At 34.8% G+C, this 16,244-nt stretch overlaps 1 protein-coding gene across 1 annotated transcript in view; it reads right to left on the minus strand.

The window, feature by feature from the left end:
• The window catches only part of CSMD3 (CUB and Sushi multiple domains 3), a 577,112-nt gene that overhangs the window by 156,055 nt on the left and 404,813 nt on the right, over positions 1 to 16,244 (minus strand). The window contains exons 29-31 of the mRNA XM_030971761.1: positions 11,316 to 11,454; positions 9,017 to 9,204; positions 1,171 to 1,365 (exon numbers count right to left, since the gene is read on the minus strand). Of these exons, the coding sequence (XP_030827621.1) occupies positions 1,171 to 1,365; positions 9,017 to 9,204; positions 11,316 to 11,454 (522 nt within the window). The remainder of the gene's footprint in view (positions 1 to 1,170; positions 1,366 to 9,016; positions 9,205 to 11,315; positions 11,455 to 16,244) is intronic.

Here is a 16,244-nt window from a genome sequence, read left to right on the forward strand (position 1 = left end):
CTCCTCTCTAAAAAACAACATTCATCCCTCATTTTAAAATGAGGAAAAATATTTGACTTCTAATGCAGAGATTTTAGAAGTTTCAACACACTTCCAAACTTTTTCAAGGGCCGATGTCCCAGTTTGATGCCACTGGGTTTTGGAATTCAGCGCTATGATGGTTTTGGTAGGTAATGGAAATACAAAACTTCTTCAAATTATTATAATATTGCATATTATTTAGATTTGAAAATTTTTGTTGGTTTTGCTGGTACTCTATCATCCACTTTGCAATAGAGATTTGAGCACACAACAAAGAAAATCCATATTCTATTTAAAATCTATGTTTGTTCAAATTGGAAATGGATTTAACAGGTATTTTGTCTTCAAAATGTGAAAAGGAATGGTAAATAACATAATAATTGGATTTTATTTTAACTTAAGAAGCAAATGCTAGTTTTCTCATATAATATCTGCATTCATGGGAGAGCTTTTGTGCTGAATCTTACAGAATATGTGATTTTTCACAAAGTTAAAATAGCAAGTGGCTATCACTTCCTGTTAAGACATCAGTAAAATAAAACTTTAACCTTTTCTTAGAGTTTAAGTCTGAAAATGCTGATGCTTGAGATTGTCAATGGTCATACAACTGAAGTCAGAAGAATCTTGAAATGAGCAGGCTTCATATCTGTAAAAGTTTGAGTAACTGGATATTTCCTGCATTTCAAGGCTTTTCCACATGCCCAAGAATTTAAATCTTGTAATGTAGTATATATAAAATATTTCATCTGCATGTTTTTAAAGCCAGTAATAGCAAAAACAAACATATATTATGGCAGCCAATGTATACTTACTGCTGTATTTAAATACATATATATAGTATATATATATAGCATATATCTTTATACTCTGCTGTAAGTTAATTCAAGAACACATGTTGATGTGGAGAATGACATTACTACTAAGACAAAATTCAAAATAATAACACTATTTATTCAATGTTAATAAAAACTGGAATCAATAGTTTCCTGAGTTGTCACATATGTATTTTATTACATATATCATTGGAAAGGTTTTTTTTCTGAAAGAGAATATTATTAAAATCACCTCAAAATTTTCACTTGTTTCTTCCCTATTGCAAAGCAAGAGTAATGAACACAGCAACTAAAATAAATGAAAAACTGCTCTTACCATGACAGCTGGGCAGGGCTCTGTTCCACCCAGGTCTTCCATCATCTCCCATGATACATGTTAGTGTAGAGTATCCCTGAAGAACATATCCTGCGTCACAGTAATATGTAACAGTGGAACCCAGTTTATAATCCATTCCAAGTCTGGTTCCATTCATTATATTTCCAGGATCAAAACAAGACTCACGAAGTTTTGCTGTAGAGGAAACAAGTGTGAATATAATTCTAAATATGATACAAAATGAATAAATAATAAATATAAATTAAAACAAATAAAAACAATTATAATCTAAATATTTACTGGAGTTCTCTTGAGGCCTTCTTTGAGTACCCTGTAGAACCTGTTTTTTTTTTCAAGAAGGCTTTCCATCAAATGTCTTCTCTACTTCATTCTAACTGTACAAATTACTATATCATGTCAGAAACTGTCTTCTGTCCTTTTTTTAAGATAATTGCTATAGTGCTGCATTTTTTCTTTCAGAATTCATTCTGATCAATGATAAAGTTTTGTAGTTAGATTAAGCTGGATATACAGAAATTTTTACAGCAGATAAGACACATGCTAGTTTTAAAATCTATGGTGTGAAACGAAAACTGGTAAATGGAGGAAATCAACATGAACAATTTGTTGTACAATAAGAAGCATGTGAACCAGAATGTCTTCGAAATTAATAAACCTCAGGTGAGTTTTTATATGTATATGATATGATGGTATATATTTTCATATACATATTTATCCCTCAGTGGATGAAAAATATTCAAATATTCCCTAAATGTATCTAATTTTTTTATCATTTATAGCTATTTGTTTTAAATTATTGAAATAAATTCAAACATATGCATAGGCTTTTATCTTTGCTTCCCTTTTACTTCTATAATGTGAATACCAATGTCCAGTAACACCTAAGAAAAATAAATACTCAACACTTCTAATTAACAGCATTATTATGCAGAAGGTGAGAAAAGTAAAACATTTACGAAAAAATGCAATTTACTTTAAGGAAACAAAAGTATTATATAGAAGCTGGAGTAAAACAGATTCTTTTATGCTGTGCAGGATGGAGTATGCAGTAATATATTTTATCAAGCAGAAGATGGAAATTTCAGACTTTCTTTAACATTTAAGGGTGTTTTGGAGAAAATCAATAGGGAACACTTCATTTTCTACAAGAGTGTCAGCTTTCAAATACATCAAAAAAATGTTTATTTACCAGGCATATTTGCACTGTGGAACTTTCTGCTACAGGTGGGTATGGTTGCCAAAAGATTATATGAGCTTTGAACTTCCTGGAAGGCTTTTTAAGAGTTTTATATAAAAAGACACTTTATCTGATCCTGTTAGTACCTAAAATGAAGTTTCTGAGAAATTACAGATAAGCAGGAACAATTATTATTTATTTGACTTTTATATAGTTTGGCCACACATAAACTACTGGTCACTACTAGAGCCAAGTTAATGAACTAAGTACATCCCTTAAGGCCACTTTTATGTTGTAGTATTTCTGAGAGGAGATAAATAAATACATTGTGGTAACATTTGAAGAAGGAAACACAGTGTTTTTTGAATTGAAAATTCTTTTGAATTTTCAATTTCACATCTTTCAAAAACTGTCAAGATCTCCTAATGTGTTTAAAAATTTATTATGATTTGCATATACATTCTACAGAGCATGATTCTGATATGAAAAACAACAGTAACAAATAATAATTACAATACATCTTTAGTCATTAAGAACAGGATTAGGTATTCACATTGATTCATATAGGTAGTAGTACTGGGTAGTCTAAAACTTATTTGACACATTCAAAAATTTGGATGGACAATGAAAAGTCAAAAGATGCAATTTACTAGAAAGTCTATAAGATATCACACAGATATTAATAATTATTGAGTAAGCCATCCATTTACTCAATAATTCATTTGAGAAGTCTGGCAGGTCATAGGGCAAATTTCAAACTCTTTCAAGTCTAAATTATCAAACTTACAGGGGAAAAAAGGAAAAAAAAAAGGATAAATTCATTTAGGATTATAACTAATACTTTAGAAAACCAATACAATAACATTTTTTCCTGTTATTGAACCAATATTTATATAACTGTATTGATTCATAATTCCTATTGTGAGATCATCATTCTTGAGTTTATGACAAAAATAATTCCAAATGTTTCAAAGGTACTCTAGAAGGTACACAGATAAAGTGGATATTAGTCCTAGATGAAAAAAATAAAGAGAAAAAAATAAAGTAATCTATTATGTCTGGCGCATAAATCAAAAATTGAGAAAAGAATGATCTGTCACAGCACAAATTACCTCTAGGGCAAAAAATACAGCCCTGTAATTTTCTTTTCCCCAAAATTATAGTTGTGACAGGCTCCTGAAATTGCTGACTAAACAGTAACAATGTCACTATAGAAATACGGTTTCTTAGTACCAATTCTGAAAAATAAAGCCTGAAATACTAAGTAACTTAAAACTACTTCTGCAAATCTGAAGGAACTGCTAAGTGAACTGGTAGAAAAAGGCAGTAAATATGCTACAGTGTATGAAGAAAAAATCAAATGAGGCAAAAGAATTCTTCAGATCCGGCTGAGAACCGGTGAAAAAAGACCAAGCAGGAAGACTTTCAGCAAATTTATAAGCGTTCCCAGGAGACAGGAGGGAAAGTTCTTCACCACTAACATCATATTGCTCCAGCTGAGGAACACAATTCATTGATTACCCCTGTAGCCCTTTCCCTTTTTTCCTAACAATACAAGTATCATTAAGTTAAAAACATGTAAGGTCAGTGACAGATATAGCAGAACATCAGAAAAAATGCTGTATTATTACAAAGATTTTTTTTTCAGTAGGGGCATTTTAAAAATTATTTTCTGTAATAAGTAGCCACAAAATAATTTTTTTTCATTGGGCAGTTCAGATTTGGGTTACAGTAATATTAAATTCTTGGCTGCTCATACCAGGTGCCAATTCCTTCTGTACATAATAAAATTTTGCAAGTTGCTTCAAAGAAACCAGCATTTACTTCTCTGATGACATTGTCACACCATTGGATCAAGTAAGGCTCTGAAATACAGGCTGAAAACAATGACAAATGCTGGTTCAATCTCAAGTGCAACAAGGAAGTCTCTGTTGAATAACATAGTGGAATGATGCCAAAATCCTCCTGAAAACTAGTATCTCAGTGTGTGGAAAATGGTATTGAAAGGCAAAAGAAGCAAGTGCTTTGTCCAGAATGTGATGACTTACCACTACATCCCTCAGTTTCAAGGAGAATAAAGCCATAATAAACTTCTTGGAGATAATATTACAGACATACCAAAGTATAGCAAGCAATCAGTAATTATTCTCCAGAGTACCTAATAGAACTAATGAGCTTTTCCTCCATTATAATATAGAAATGAAGTGAAGGAGAGAGAATGGGAATAAAACTCAACCACGTGGTTACAGATCAGAACTGGGACATGGGTCACTCTGAGATTTGGATCTGAAAAATAGGGTCCACCAATGAAGTATAATTTGAGTACACTGTCACTTAAAATAGGATTAATGTACATATAAGGCACAACTGCATCAGTTACAATTTGTATGAAAAATTTATGTTCATCAAATAAGAAAAAATTAGGTTGAAAGAGATGTAGTACAACTCCCATGCAAATCAGGGCCAATTTGATTAGGTTACTTAGGCCTTTGCACAGTCCAGTTATGATTTTGAAGGATTCCAATGCCATAATCTAAGGGCAAGCAGTTCCAATGTTTGACTATCAGAGTGATTAATTTTTTTATTAATATGCAATTGAAATTTCTGTTATGTCAATTTGTCAGTCCATTACCTCTCAGCTTATCACTCTGAGCACCTGAGAAGACTTTGGCTCTGCCTTTTCAACATGTCCTAGCAACACTCCCTCCTTAGGCAGTTGGAGCAAACCTAGTTTGGACAGCTGATGCCAAATGACCAAAGCTGGATCCTACCATATGATATGGCAACCATATCATATGATGCCATGCCCTGGATATAAATTTTGGGGAAGAAGAAGGAAGGGAGGGACATTTGAAGTTATGCATTTGTCTTCCCTAGTCATCATTATGTGTGATGGAGATTTGCTTTACTGGAGATGGCTGAACATCTCTCTGTCCATGGGAATGAACTCCTTATTTTGCTCTGCATGTATGCATGGCTCTTGTTTTCTATATTAAACTGCCTTTATTTCAACCCATGAGTTTTCTCACTTTTACTCATTATTTTCCCCCATCCTGCTCGAAACTGGAGTGGCCATTTTCCTGGAAAAACCCCCTTTTGTGATGTTTTCCTTGCAACTCACGTTCCCATGTCTCTAGGACTGAGGTTGATATTCTGTCTCACTTTCTTGTGTTCTCTCCATGTCCAGTGTATCCACTGATTGTCCCTCCCTGTCTTCCCAAGTCTTTACTGCCAATGAGGCGACATTTGATGTGCTCTGTAAAAACTTACAGCATGTGGATCATTTACACAGGACTTCTGGATCTTTGGATAACTATTCAGTATCAAGGTCATCATAAATCACCTGGAGCATAGCTAATTCCTTCCAGTACTGGATCCATCTCCTCATGGGGGCTCATTTGCCTGAATGGATTATAACGTCATCGTAGAAGGGATAGCTTTTCCTCATGCCTGGAAGGAATCATCTTCAGAGGCCAACGGCTTGTACCCCATTTTCAATCATTTTGACAATGTCCCCTTCCCTAGAAAGGGATCCCAGGTGCTGGACTTTTCCTTCTAATTACAGATTACTGACCCTGTTAACCCAGCATTGGCACAGCCAAGGTGTCTCCTCATTGTATGGTCAGTGACTTGTTTATGAGCTCTTTCTCTTCCTCCTCCTCTTGTGATGGCCCTTTGGAGCATCCCTCTTCATCCAGTTCCTCCTCCTTTTCCTTCTTAGGAGGAGTTTCTTTCCTTACCAAACAAGCTGATGTCTGCAATATTTCTGTTTGTGTGTAGGGGTGACTGACACCAGCACACGTTGTTCCTCTGGTTCAGTTGCAAGGCCTATCATGGCAGCTGGAGCAGCCAGAGCTCCTGTTGTTTTGTTGTCAGATCCAGAGGCCTCTTCTGCTTGAGGACAGTCAATTATGTTGAATAGGACTTGGTAGGCCTGGGCCAGGTCCCAGCACATTGCAATGATTTATGTTTCTCTGGAATTGCTAGTGTGACAAGATACTTTCCTCAAATATTTTAATAGTTTTTGAGCATTCTACACTTGTTTGGGGCTGAACTACCAAAACATTGGAGGTGGACACTGTCCTTGGTACTTGCCCACCCTTTCCCATGCACTCTGTAACTTGTAACGATCCAGCTCCAGGGCAGATCTCTGGGCAGTATCCCTAAATAATTGTTTGACCTCAAGCAAAACCTGAAACACATGCAGGAGACATAGCAATATGAATACACTGGTTTGAACATCTCAAGGATATTCAAAATTCTCAAGAGTTATTGAAATTAGCCTGGAGGAGAATGAAAAGGTGAAAGTGAAAGAAAAGGTGGAGGAATGGGGCAAGTGTTCCTCCTCATCTGCCCCATAGATTGGGTCTCTGATGAGAAAAGATAAAAGGTCTGCTTGTTAATAGTTTTTCAAGAGGTGGTTCCCTAAAAGTACATATATGACAATCATACTGAGCAAAAATACAAGTTCAGTCTCACAAACAGGAATTATTTTATCATATCTTGAGCCAGTGTTACACAGTTCATCAAAATTATATCCTTAATCCAGGCCCCAGAGGTAACAAAAGAAGAACACAGAGAGAAAGTAACGCCTAACCCAATTCTCAGAACAAGCACAACAACTCTAACTCCAAATAAATCAACATTGTGACCAGTGACTATTGAATAATGTTAATGGATGATTAAAACAAATTTGCTTAAGCACACTTTGGTCAGACCTGCAGTCAACCCGACAAAAAGGACTGCTGAGTTTTAGCTCATTCAGCAACTAAGAACCATACAAGTGCTCATTCAGTGGGATCCACAGTGGTATGGGGAGAGAATTGGAAAGATTAAATTGAGATGATTTGTAGATTGAAATAAGAATGGTTTAATAGTTTAAATAAAATGTAACAATAACAATCATAGAAACCATAATAAATTGTTATGGAAGGAAAATTGAAACAAAGAGACAGACATAAAACCCCAGAAAAACAAGTTCTGTAAATGCAAAACAATTGCTTATGACCAACTGACTGATGCCCAGCCAGCACCTAAGTAGGCTCTCTCAGGCCAGAATATCATGTTGGAAAGGTGGGGTCATGTGCTATGGCTGTGTTCCCTCCCAGCTTCTTCTGCTTCCCCAGACTCCTCACCAGCAAATAAGCCTGAGAAGAGACTGTCTCCATAATAAATATCCTTCCCACTTGGATTGGTGGAAAGGAGAAATACCTTGATTCCATGACACAAGACTTCATTCAACAGTACAGAAGAAAAATATTGGACTCTTTAAAAATAATTTATTTTCTCATTCTTCAGAAGTTCTGTGATCTCCCTATAGCACTCCCATCTGCATTTATTATTTTTCAATTTAGTAGAAGAAATATATGTAAGTGAACTGAAACATCGTACATCTGGGCTTACCATCAATATGGTTGAGACCTACTTTTAACTTTTCAGGACTAGCTCATACCATGGAGACAACTTTCTTGACATCTCTAGGATCCAATGACTGTAGAAAAGTATAAGGAGGCTTCATGGGCTTTATGAAGCACTAAATACATTATTCTTTCCCTTCTATACCTTTGAAATTACTAACTGCTCTCAGAATAAATGGAGAAGAAAATAAGACCAAGGAAGTCTATATCACCCCTATTTTCTTTCTGATTGTCTTTACAGAATATTTTCATATTCACTTAATAGCAAATATTTCTGTTTCTCAAGTCATGCAGAGGCAGTTATGAAAGTTCATATTGATTATATATTTTGCAAGTCTACATTTTCTTGTTTACTGTGCTATGACCTCAGGCAGATCTTGAGACAGGTGGACACCTCTACTATGGTCTATCATATAAAGGTTTAGCCAAAATAGTGTTTCATTTTCAATATTGGACTCCTAGATTCTAGCATGTCATTACATCTGACAGGACCTTAAATGACCCTAAATCAACATCACCTCCTATGTAAAATAAAAAAGATAAATTAAATTCTAAATTTTATATAAATATATATATATATATATATATGCTGTTAAATTATGCCACTGCAACATTATTTTTGAAACCTGTACACTGCTGTCTCCTATTTATTCATAGAATCACTGACTCATAGAATGATTTATGTTGCAAGAGTCCTTAAAGATCGTCTAGGTCCAAATGCTTCCTGCCATGAGCAAGGAAGACCAGGTTGCTCAGAGCTTCCACTAAACCAGGTTGCTCAGAACCGCATCCATCCTAGTTTTTAAAACCTCCAGGGACTGGGAGCCCACAATCTCTCTGGGCACCTTGTTCCAGTGCGTCACAACCCTCACAATAAAGAATTTCTTCTTAATATCTAATCTATATCTACCCTCTTTCAGCTTAAGGTTATTCCCCCTTGTCTTATCACTACATGCCCTCATGAAAAGCGCCTGCCCAGCCTTCTTGTAAGTCTGCTACAAACACTGAAAAGAATTATGCATTCAACATTACAGGTAAATGAAGTCATACTAGAAACTTTATTTTAAGTTAGCAGTCTTATAACATCATACTTGTATGAATTGAGTATTCACATTATCATATTCTCAGGCAAAACAAAAACATTACCAGGCAGAAAATTATGAGAATTTAAACCAAAATTTGCACTCATGCATTGAATGGTGTAAATATAAAGAAAAATAATTTTATTTACCTTTGTATTCCAGATGGAATCCAGTAAAACTAACAGATCCATCACTCCGAAAAGCCAGATGCATGGTATTTGAACTGCTCTCTATCCTCTCTGGCAGTTTGCTATCTTGAAAGCTCCCAATCAGTGGGCTATTACTGTCTGGCCCATCATAGATATAAAGAAAATCATAATTTGGTTCTATACTGAAGCTAGAAAACAAAAAAGAGAAATATCAGATTGAATATGCTTTGCCTAACATTTTCACTCTTATTAGCTTAAATTTGAAATTTACTATCATTGTTTTAATAAAAGGAAAAAAAAATCCCTCCACCGTGAGAAAAAAAAATGGTTTGTAGAAGTGTTTTATTAGCAACCACAGAAATATTCAATCTTTTGGTTCACACCTTAGAAACAATAATTTACTGCTAGCCAGAAAAAAGGAAAGCTTTTTAAATAGATAAAAAATAATAACATATTCCTAAAGGTTTAGAAAAATAAACCTAGATCTATTGGAACCCTTGGCAAAAATGCTTTATGATATGATGCACTCAGCTTTCAGCCAGGTTAAACACTTTCAGACAGCCAGAGGATGATCTTCCCATATCTCTCAGAGCAAGAAGCATTTTGCATATGATCAGTTTAAATAAAAAAGATCAAGTTTTGAAACCTCCCATTTTCTTCCGAACCACATTATTAACTACATTTGATAACTAACTTAATTAGTTAAATTCAAACTTAATTTTAGTTAAGGGCAGAGAGTTAACCAATTTTACTTGTAAGATTGTCCCCGTACAAAAAGAGTTTTCTAAAAAGGTAGTTAGTAAGACAATGAAAATCCAAACTATTATGCCTCTACTTGACTGTGGCCACTCATTGAAAGAAATGTAGGCATTGAAGACCTGATAGAGCTCCCTTTGTAACTTTTGGATTATTTAAAATATATTTCCTTATAAAAGAAATGTGAAAGTAAAAAGTCACCAGCTTTGATTATTAAAGTGTTGTAGTTCATCTTGATTTTAAAAGTATTAGTTGGAGTAAGTTCCATTCAAAAGACTATTTAACAGTACTTAGTGGTGTGTTCAGTATTTCTCACTCTAGGTTAGTCTGTGTGTCACAAACGAGGCAATTCTCAGTAAAGAGGCAATCTTTGACCAAGATTAAGCTTCTGAGTTTCTATCAAAGATTCATAGCAGCAGACCATATATTGAGATTTTTTTTTAACTTGGTATTTGGGATCTATAAACTGTGCACAGTATCTGGATTCACACTGCAAAACATTTTTTTATTCTAAGATGGAGGATCTAATATCTAAATGTAGAATATAAAAAGCAGAATACTCTTAAATATATTGAGCTCATGATATTAAGCCAAACCAATAAAGTGCTACTACACAGTAGAAAGTTTCCTACCAACTTACAACTTTCTGAAATCACCAACAAAATAATTATACTGTTAATTATGTAAATATAATTATATGATTAATTTCCTTAGGATGGATTCACAAAAACACATACTATGTTATTGACCACCAAGAACAGACAACTATATCTACCTCTCTAAAAATGTCATCACATTAAAACTGTTCAGAAAAATATAGACACTATTATAGAACACCCAGCATAAGAAGAACTTAAATTTGATGTGACATCATAAGTACCATTTTTACCTTTTCTGTGACATATTTCCTAGTTAGGATGCATAATTTTCACACATAATAGATATATGAATTTACATCATGTGTTACAAACAGTGCAGACAGCAGAAGTTCCTTTGTGAATTCTATTAAGCTCAATTTAGTCTTCTATTGTGATAAAAGTCTAGAACAATTCTATCTAATAGCCAGAACATCAGGAAGTATCTTGAGTGTCCTGAAATTATATGGACTAATAAAACTAAATTTAAAGACTACTTTTGAAATTTTGCCTAAATAGCAACTGTGACATACAAATAGATGAATCAATAGTTTTCATCATTAATGACCATCCTGGTTTGCAGACATTTCAGTGAGTTACTCCATGCCACCTTCTCAGAAACTGAATCTTAGTTAAATTAAGCACCATCCACCTCAACATTAGCCAGTGTAAACAGAATGCTTTTAAGGAAACATCAATGAGTTTCTAAGCTCCACTTGTATGTGTATTGATGACTCTGACATATATATTGTAACTTTTAACCAAGTTAATAATTACTAATCCCTTTGATAGCTATATTAAGTACACATATTTTACCCTACGGAGATCTGAACAATAATAAAGTTATAATAATGAAGCCAATAATAAAGTTATAAACATTACTTTAAAAATTTTAAGTAGCAGCTTACCTGATAAATGCTAACGATATAACATAATCACTATTAACATTGATAGTCCAGTCACAATCTCTGCTGTGGGGATAAGGATGAGGGAAGTTTGGTGAAAGTATAAAACCTGATGAGCCAGTCAGGTTCCCTCCACAGGGAGCTGTGAATAAAAATAGACTGAACTTGAGGAAGGAAGGTAAGAGACAAAGAAGCAAGTAGCTGCAATCTGTTCACTGACATTTAGTGTCCTCCAAAATTTAAACAAGTATTTACAAAGGTATTTACAAAGCTTTAATAGAAACAAACAAAAAACATATTCACATCTTGCCTTAGACAAATACTAATACTACTATGTGAAACTCTTGCTTTTGAAATCTGTCCTTTTGCTTGCATAGCATTGTTTCAAGGTTTTTCTGAATATACTGGGAACTTGAAAAATGCTCTGGCTACACACCAAAAAAACGGTATAAGTTTTCCTCTTTCTACTTCTTGTTAAAGACATTCTAAAAGAACCTCCTTAGGCTATGAAACATGATACTTACATTGATAATGCAATTATCTGCTTTTTCACCAGATAACAATGATTAGTTCAGATTAAGATGGATATAATATAAATTAAATTATTCAAAATATTCAAGTAATTGCACTTTTCAAACTCAGAGATAAATAAAATAGCATTAGCACAATCAGAGTAAAAAAATCACATTTTTCTGTGTGTTTTTGAGGTTCACAAATGTTGTGGGGTTTAAGTCCAGCAAAATAAATAGTAAGAAAAGAAGGAACGTTTAATGAAATTTTGTTCTTCGGTATTCCTTATCTGAGACTTCAAGTAGCAACAAGAGAATAATCAGGTTTTCTAAAGATCTTCTTTGAAAGAACTTCTTATAATGTTATTCAAAAGATCCTAGATAAGATTTATAAAGATTTATATTTTTGAGTTTTAATTCTGCTAAGTGATCATCTGGGCCTAGGAAGGTAATTGATTACTCAGGTCTTCTGTAACAGGTCTTCTGTGAGCTCTAAGGCTATTTAAATCTCTTATAGAATCATTGAGTGCAACCACAAACCTAACACTGCCAAGTCCATCTCCAAACCATGTCCCTAAATGCCACATCTACATGTGTTTTAAACACCTTCAGAGTCGGGGACTAAGCCATTTCCCTGGTCAGCCTGTACCAATGCTTGGTAATCCTACTGGTGATGAAGAAATCTGTCCTTATAGCCAATCTAAACCTCCCATTGTGCAAATTGAGGCCATTTCCTCTCATTCTGTCATTCGTTACTTGGGTGAAGAAATGAACAACACCCTCAATATGACTTCATTTCAGGCGCTTGTAGAAAGCAAGAATGTCTTTCCCGAGCCTCCTTTCCTCCAGGCTATGCAATGTCAGCTTCCTCAGGTGATCATAATGCTGTTATCTGGACCCTTCACCAGCTTTGTTGCCCTTCTCTGGACTCACTCTATTACCTCAATATCACCAGCGCCGAGTACAGGAAGATGATCATGCTGGTCATACCTTGCTGATACAAGCCAGGATACCATTGGATTTCTTGTGTGCCTCTGGGCACACAATGGCTCGTGTTTGGCCACCTGTCAACCAATGCTCCCAGGTTCTTTTCCAATGGGCAGCTTCCCAGCCATTCATCCCCCAAGCCTGGAGTGCTACTTGGTGTAGCGCAGGACTCATCACTTCACCTCATTGAACCTTGTAGCAGTGGCCTTGGCCCACTGATCCAGCCTCTCCAGATTCTGCTGCAGATCCTTCCTACCCTCCACAGATCAACACTCCAGCACAACTTAGTGACACCAGAAAACTGAGAGTGTGCTCAGTCACCTCATCCAGATCATCAATAAAGAGATTAAACAGGACTCGCCCCAGTATTGACCGCTGGGGAATACCACAGGTGACTGGCCACCAGCTGGATGTCACTCCATCCACCCTGACTCTCTGGGCCCAGCCATCCAGTCAGTAGCTACCCAGTGAAGAGTTCACCAGTCCAATGAGCAGTCAGTTTCTCCATGAGAATGATGTGGGAAATAGTGTCAAACACTTTACCAAATGCTGGATAGTTAACACTCCCTGAGCAGGTGTCCTTGTCATACAAGGAGATCAAGATGCTCATTCAGAAACTACCTTTCATAAACCAATGTTGTCTGGGCCTGATCCTCTGGTTGTTCTGTATATGCTGTGTGATTGCACTCAATAGGATTTCTACAGATAAAGATGGTATGTACAGGTAACATTCAACCTACTGGGAAATATACAGAGTATTTCCTAATATCATGAGAAATACTGCTTCCAGCTCTGGGGCATCCAACACAAGAAAGACATCAACCCTTTGGAGAGAGTCCAGAGGAGGGGTGATCAGGGAGATGGAACTCCTCTGCTACGAAAACAATCTGAGAGAGTTGGGATTCCTCTGCCTGGAGAAGACAAGGCTCCAGGAGAATTTACGGTGCCTTTCAGTGCCTAAAGAGGGCCTGCAAGAGAGCTGGAGGGCGATTTTTCACAAGGCCATTCAGTAGCAGGACAAGGGACAAGTGTTTTAAACTTAAAGGTAGGTTTAGATCAGGTTTTAGGAGGAAATTCTTTACTGGAAGGGTGGTGAGACTTGGAGCAGGTTGTCCATGGAATTTCTGGATGCCTATACCTACAACTGTTCAAGATAAGGTTGGATGGGGCTTTGAGTAATTTGCTCTAATGGAAAGTGCCCCTGACACAGCAGGAGGATGGGAATTAGGCAGTCTAACCCAAACCACTCTGTGAATCTATGATTCTATTAATTAAATCACTTGAATTCATGAATTAAGGTCATTTATGAATTCAAGTAAAGCAAGTAGAATACTTAAGTAGATTAACATATCCACAGTCACAGTATATATGAGTATAGTCTTTCTACATATTACCTATCTGTTTACATTAAAAGGGAGTAAGGAATAGCAAAGTTAACTCAAAACAAAACAAAACACCAAAAATTTAGAATCTTCATTTACATTTTGGTATTAAAATTGGTGATGAATCATGAAAGCATAATTTTGTGTAAAAACAGAAGTGGAAACAACAGGCACTAGGATAGCTTTAGGAACACAATAATATCACAAATTAATAGTACTAGCAAATGCGTAAAATATATATTCCAGACCTAGCACCATTTGTTTTAATTTTTTTGATAACGGCCAAATACAACTTTTATCACAATAACATTTTCCCAGATGTTTCAGTTGATAGGTAAAGTTGCATTATCTACAAGGGAACAGATGGGAGAAATTTCATTTAGTGTGAAACATTTACTTATTTTTACAATAAAGATAATAATTGCAAATTTTCTATCCTCAAAAAATTAAAATGTGTATTGTTTCTAATTAAAAGCATATGCCATTGAATGTTCCTTTGTCACAATTTCAAAATGAGCAATATTAAATTATTATAAAACAATACACGTCCATTAGTTGTAAAATAGTTCAGTGTAATTTTATGTAACCTTGTTGAAGTAAAAGTTCCTATAAAAAAGGAAGTGTGAGTTTGTATGGAATGTAAAGGCTGCTCATCAGTTGGAACTAATGTTCTTCAGTATAATCCTGTACATTCCTCTTTTTCATGTACTTTAATGGTTTAGGTTGCACTCTCTGCATATCCTAGGAATGAAATTGTGAAGAATACCAAAGAGGATATTTAGGTTATTCACTGTAACCAGGCTTCACTGAAATGACCACTAAATGGTATGAGTCTGATGATATTTTTGAAGTACTCTGAATTGGCATATAATGATACAAGGAAGTTAAATGGTATGTCCTTGTTCCAGACTAAATTCTGCCAATGTCTGCATTCATGCTACTTTCCTGAGCTCTCGATTTAGTTTAGTCCCCTGTTAGTTCATTGATAGAATATTTTCATATGAGTAACTTCTTTCTTATATACCTATTCTTTCTTTACACACATCAGCAGATATCTTTGCTGTTTACAGTGTTTCCATTTAATTCTTCCCAAGGCCTGTTGATAATCAAAAAGAGAATAAATGGAAAGTACACTAAGCTAGACAGACAGACAGAATATATTTTATTTCAAGTCATGCCATTGCCAGCAGTAAAGGATGATTATAAAAAACATAATCTTCAACTTTGCAAAATACTCCCAGACAAAATTTTCTTCCAATAGAATGCTTTCAGATTATTTTAATTGTCAGTTCACAAGATAGTGAGTTGAGAATGTTAACATAATCTAGTGAAAAATGTTATTAGATTAGGTTTCCTTTTCCAGTTTACTATCTTCTCTAAACTTAGCCACAGACTTCTCTCTCTGTGCATTTTAATTAAATTCTTATGTGTTTCAGAATCCATAATTTTCTGAATTTAATGTGTAGAAAATTATTGCCATAACCTTAATTTTAACTGAGGACAGACAAGCTCTGAAAACAAAGTTTAAAGAAAACTTTTTACAGTATTGGACATAAGAGGTGAGACTGAACAAGTATAACAACTCATCTAGAAAGAAAGGCAAATGTCAAAACACTATGAAAAAAATATATTTTTATGTGTTATGCAGTAAAAACTAGATGTAGGTTATGTGAGCCTGTCTTTATAAACCTCTGTGTAGACATAGTGGTAAGCAAGCATTGAGCCTTACTGTCTCTGTGATGATCTCAGCATTCATTATTTCTATATAAGGAAATATAGGTTGAGGTGGTTTTTATTTACAATCTATTTATTTTCGCTAAGAGGCAACAAAATCTTATTCCACAGTTTTCTGGCTTTTATTTATTTATTTAATTAATTACTTCTTAAGAAATGAAACAGAATGTATGGCTTCATTTACTTTTTCTTTCCTTTTTTAAAAAAAACCCAACATACTAAATAAAGAATCATTGCATTATATGTTTTTGAATGGAAAGTACCACTGGAATTAAGTGTTTTTAATAAAATCTTTTTATAAATACGAAAAACGAGACCTT

This window comes from Camarhynchus parvulus, chromosome 2 (genome assembly GCF_901933205.1).
Source record: "Camarhynchus parvulus chromosome 2, STF_HiC, whole genome shotgun sequence".
Taxonomy (NCBI): Eukaryota; Metazoa; Chordata; class Aves; order Passeriformes; family Thraupidae; genus Camarhynchus; species Camarhynchus parvulus.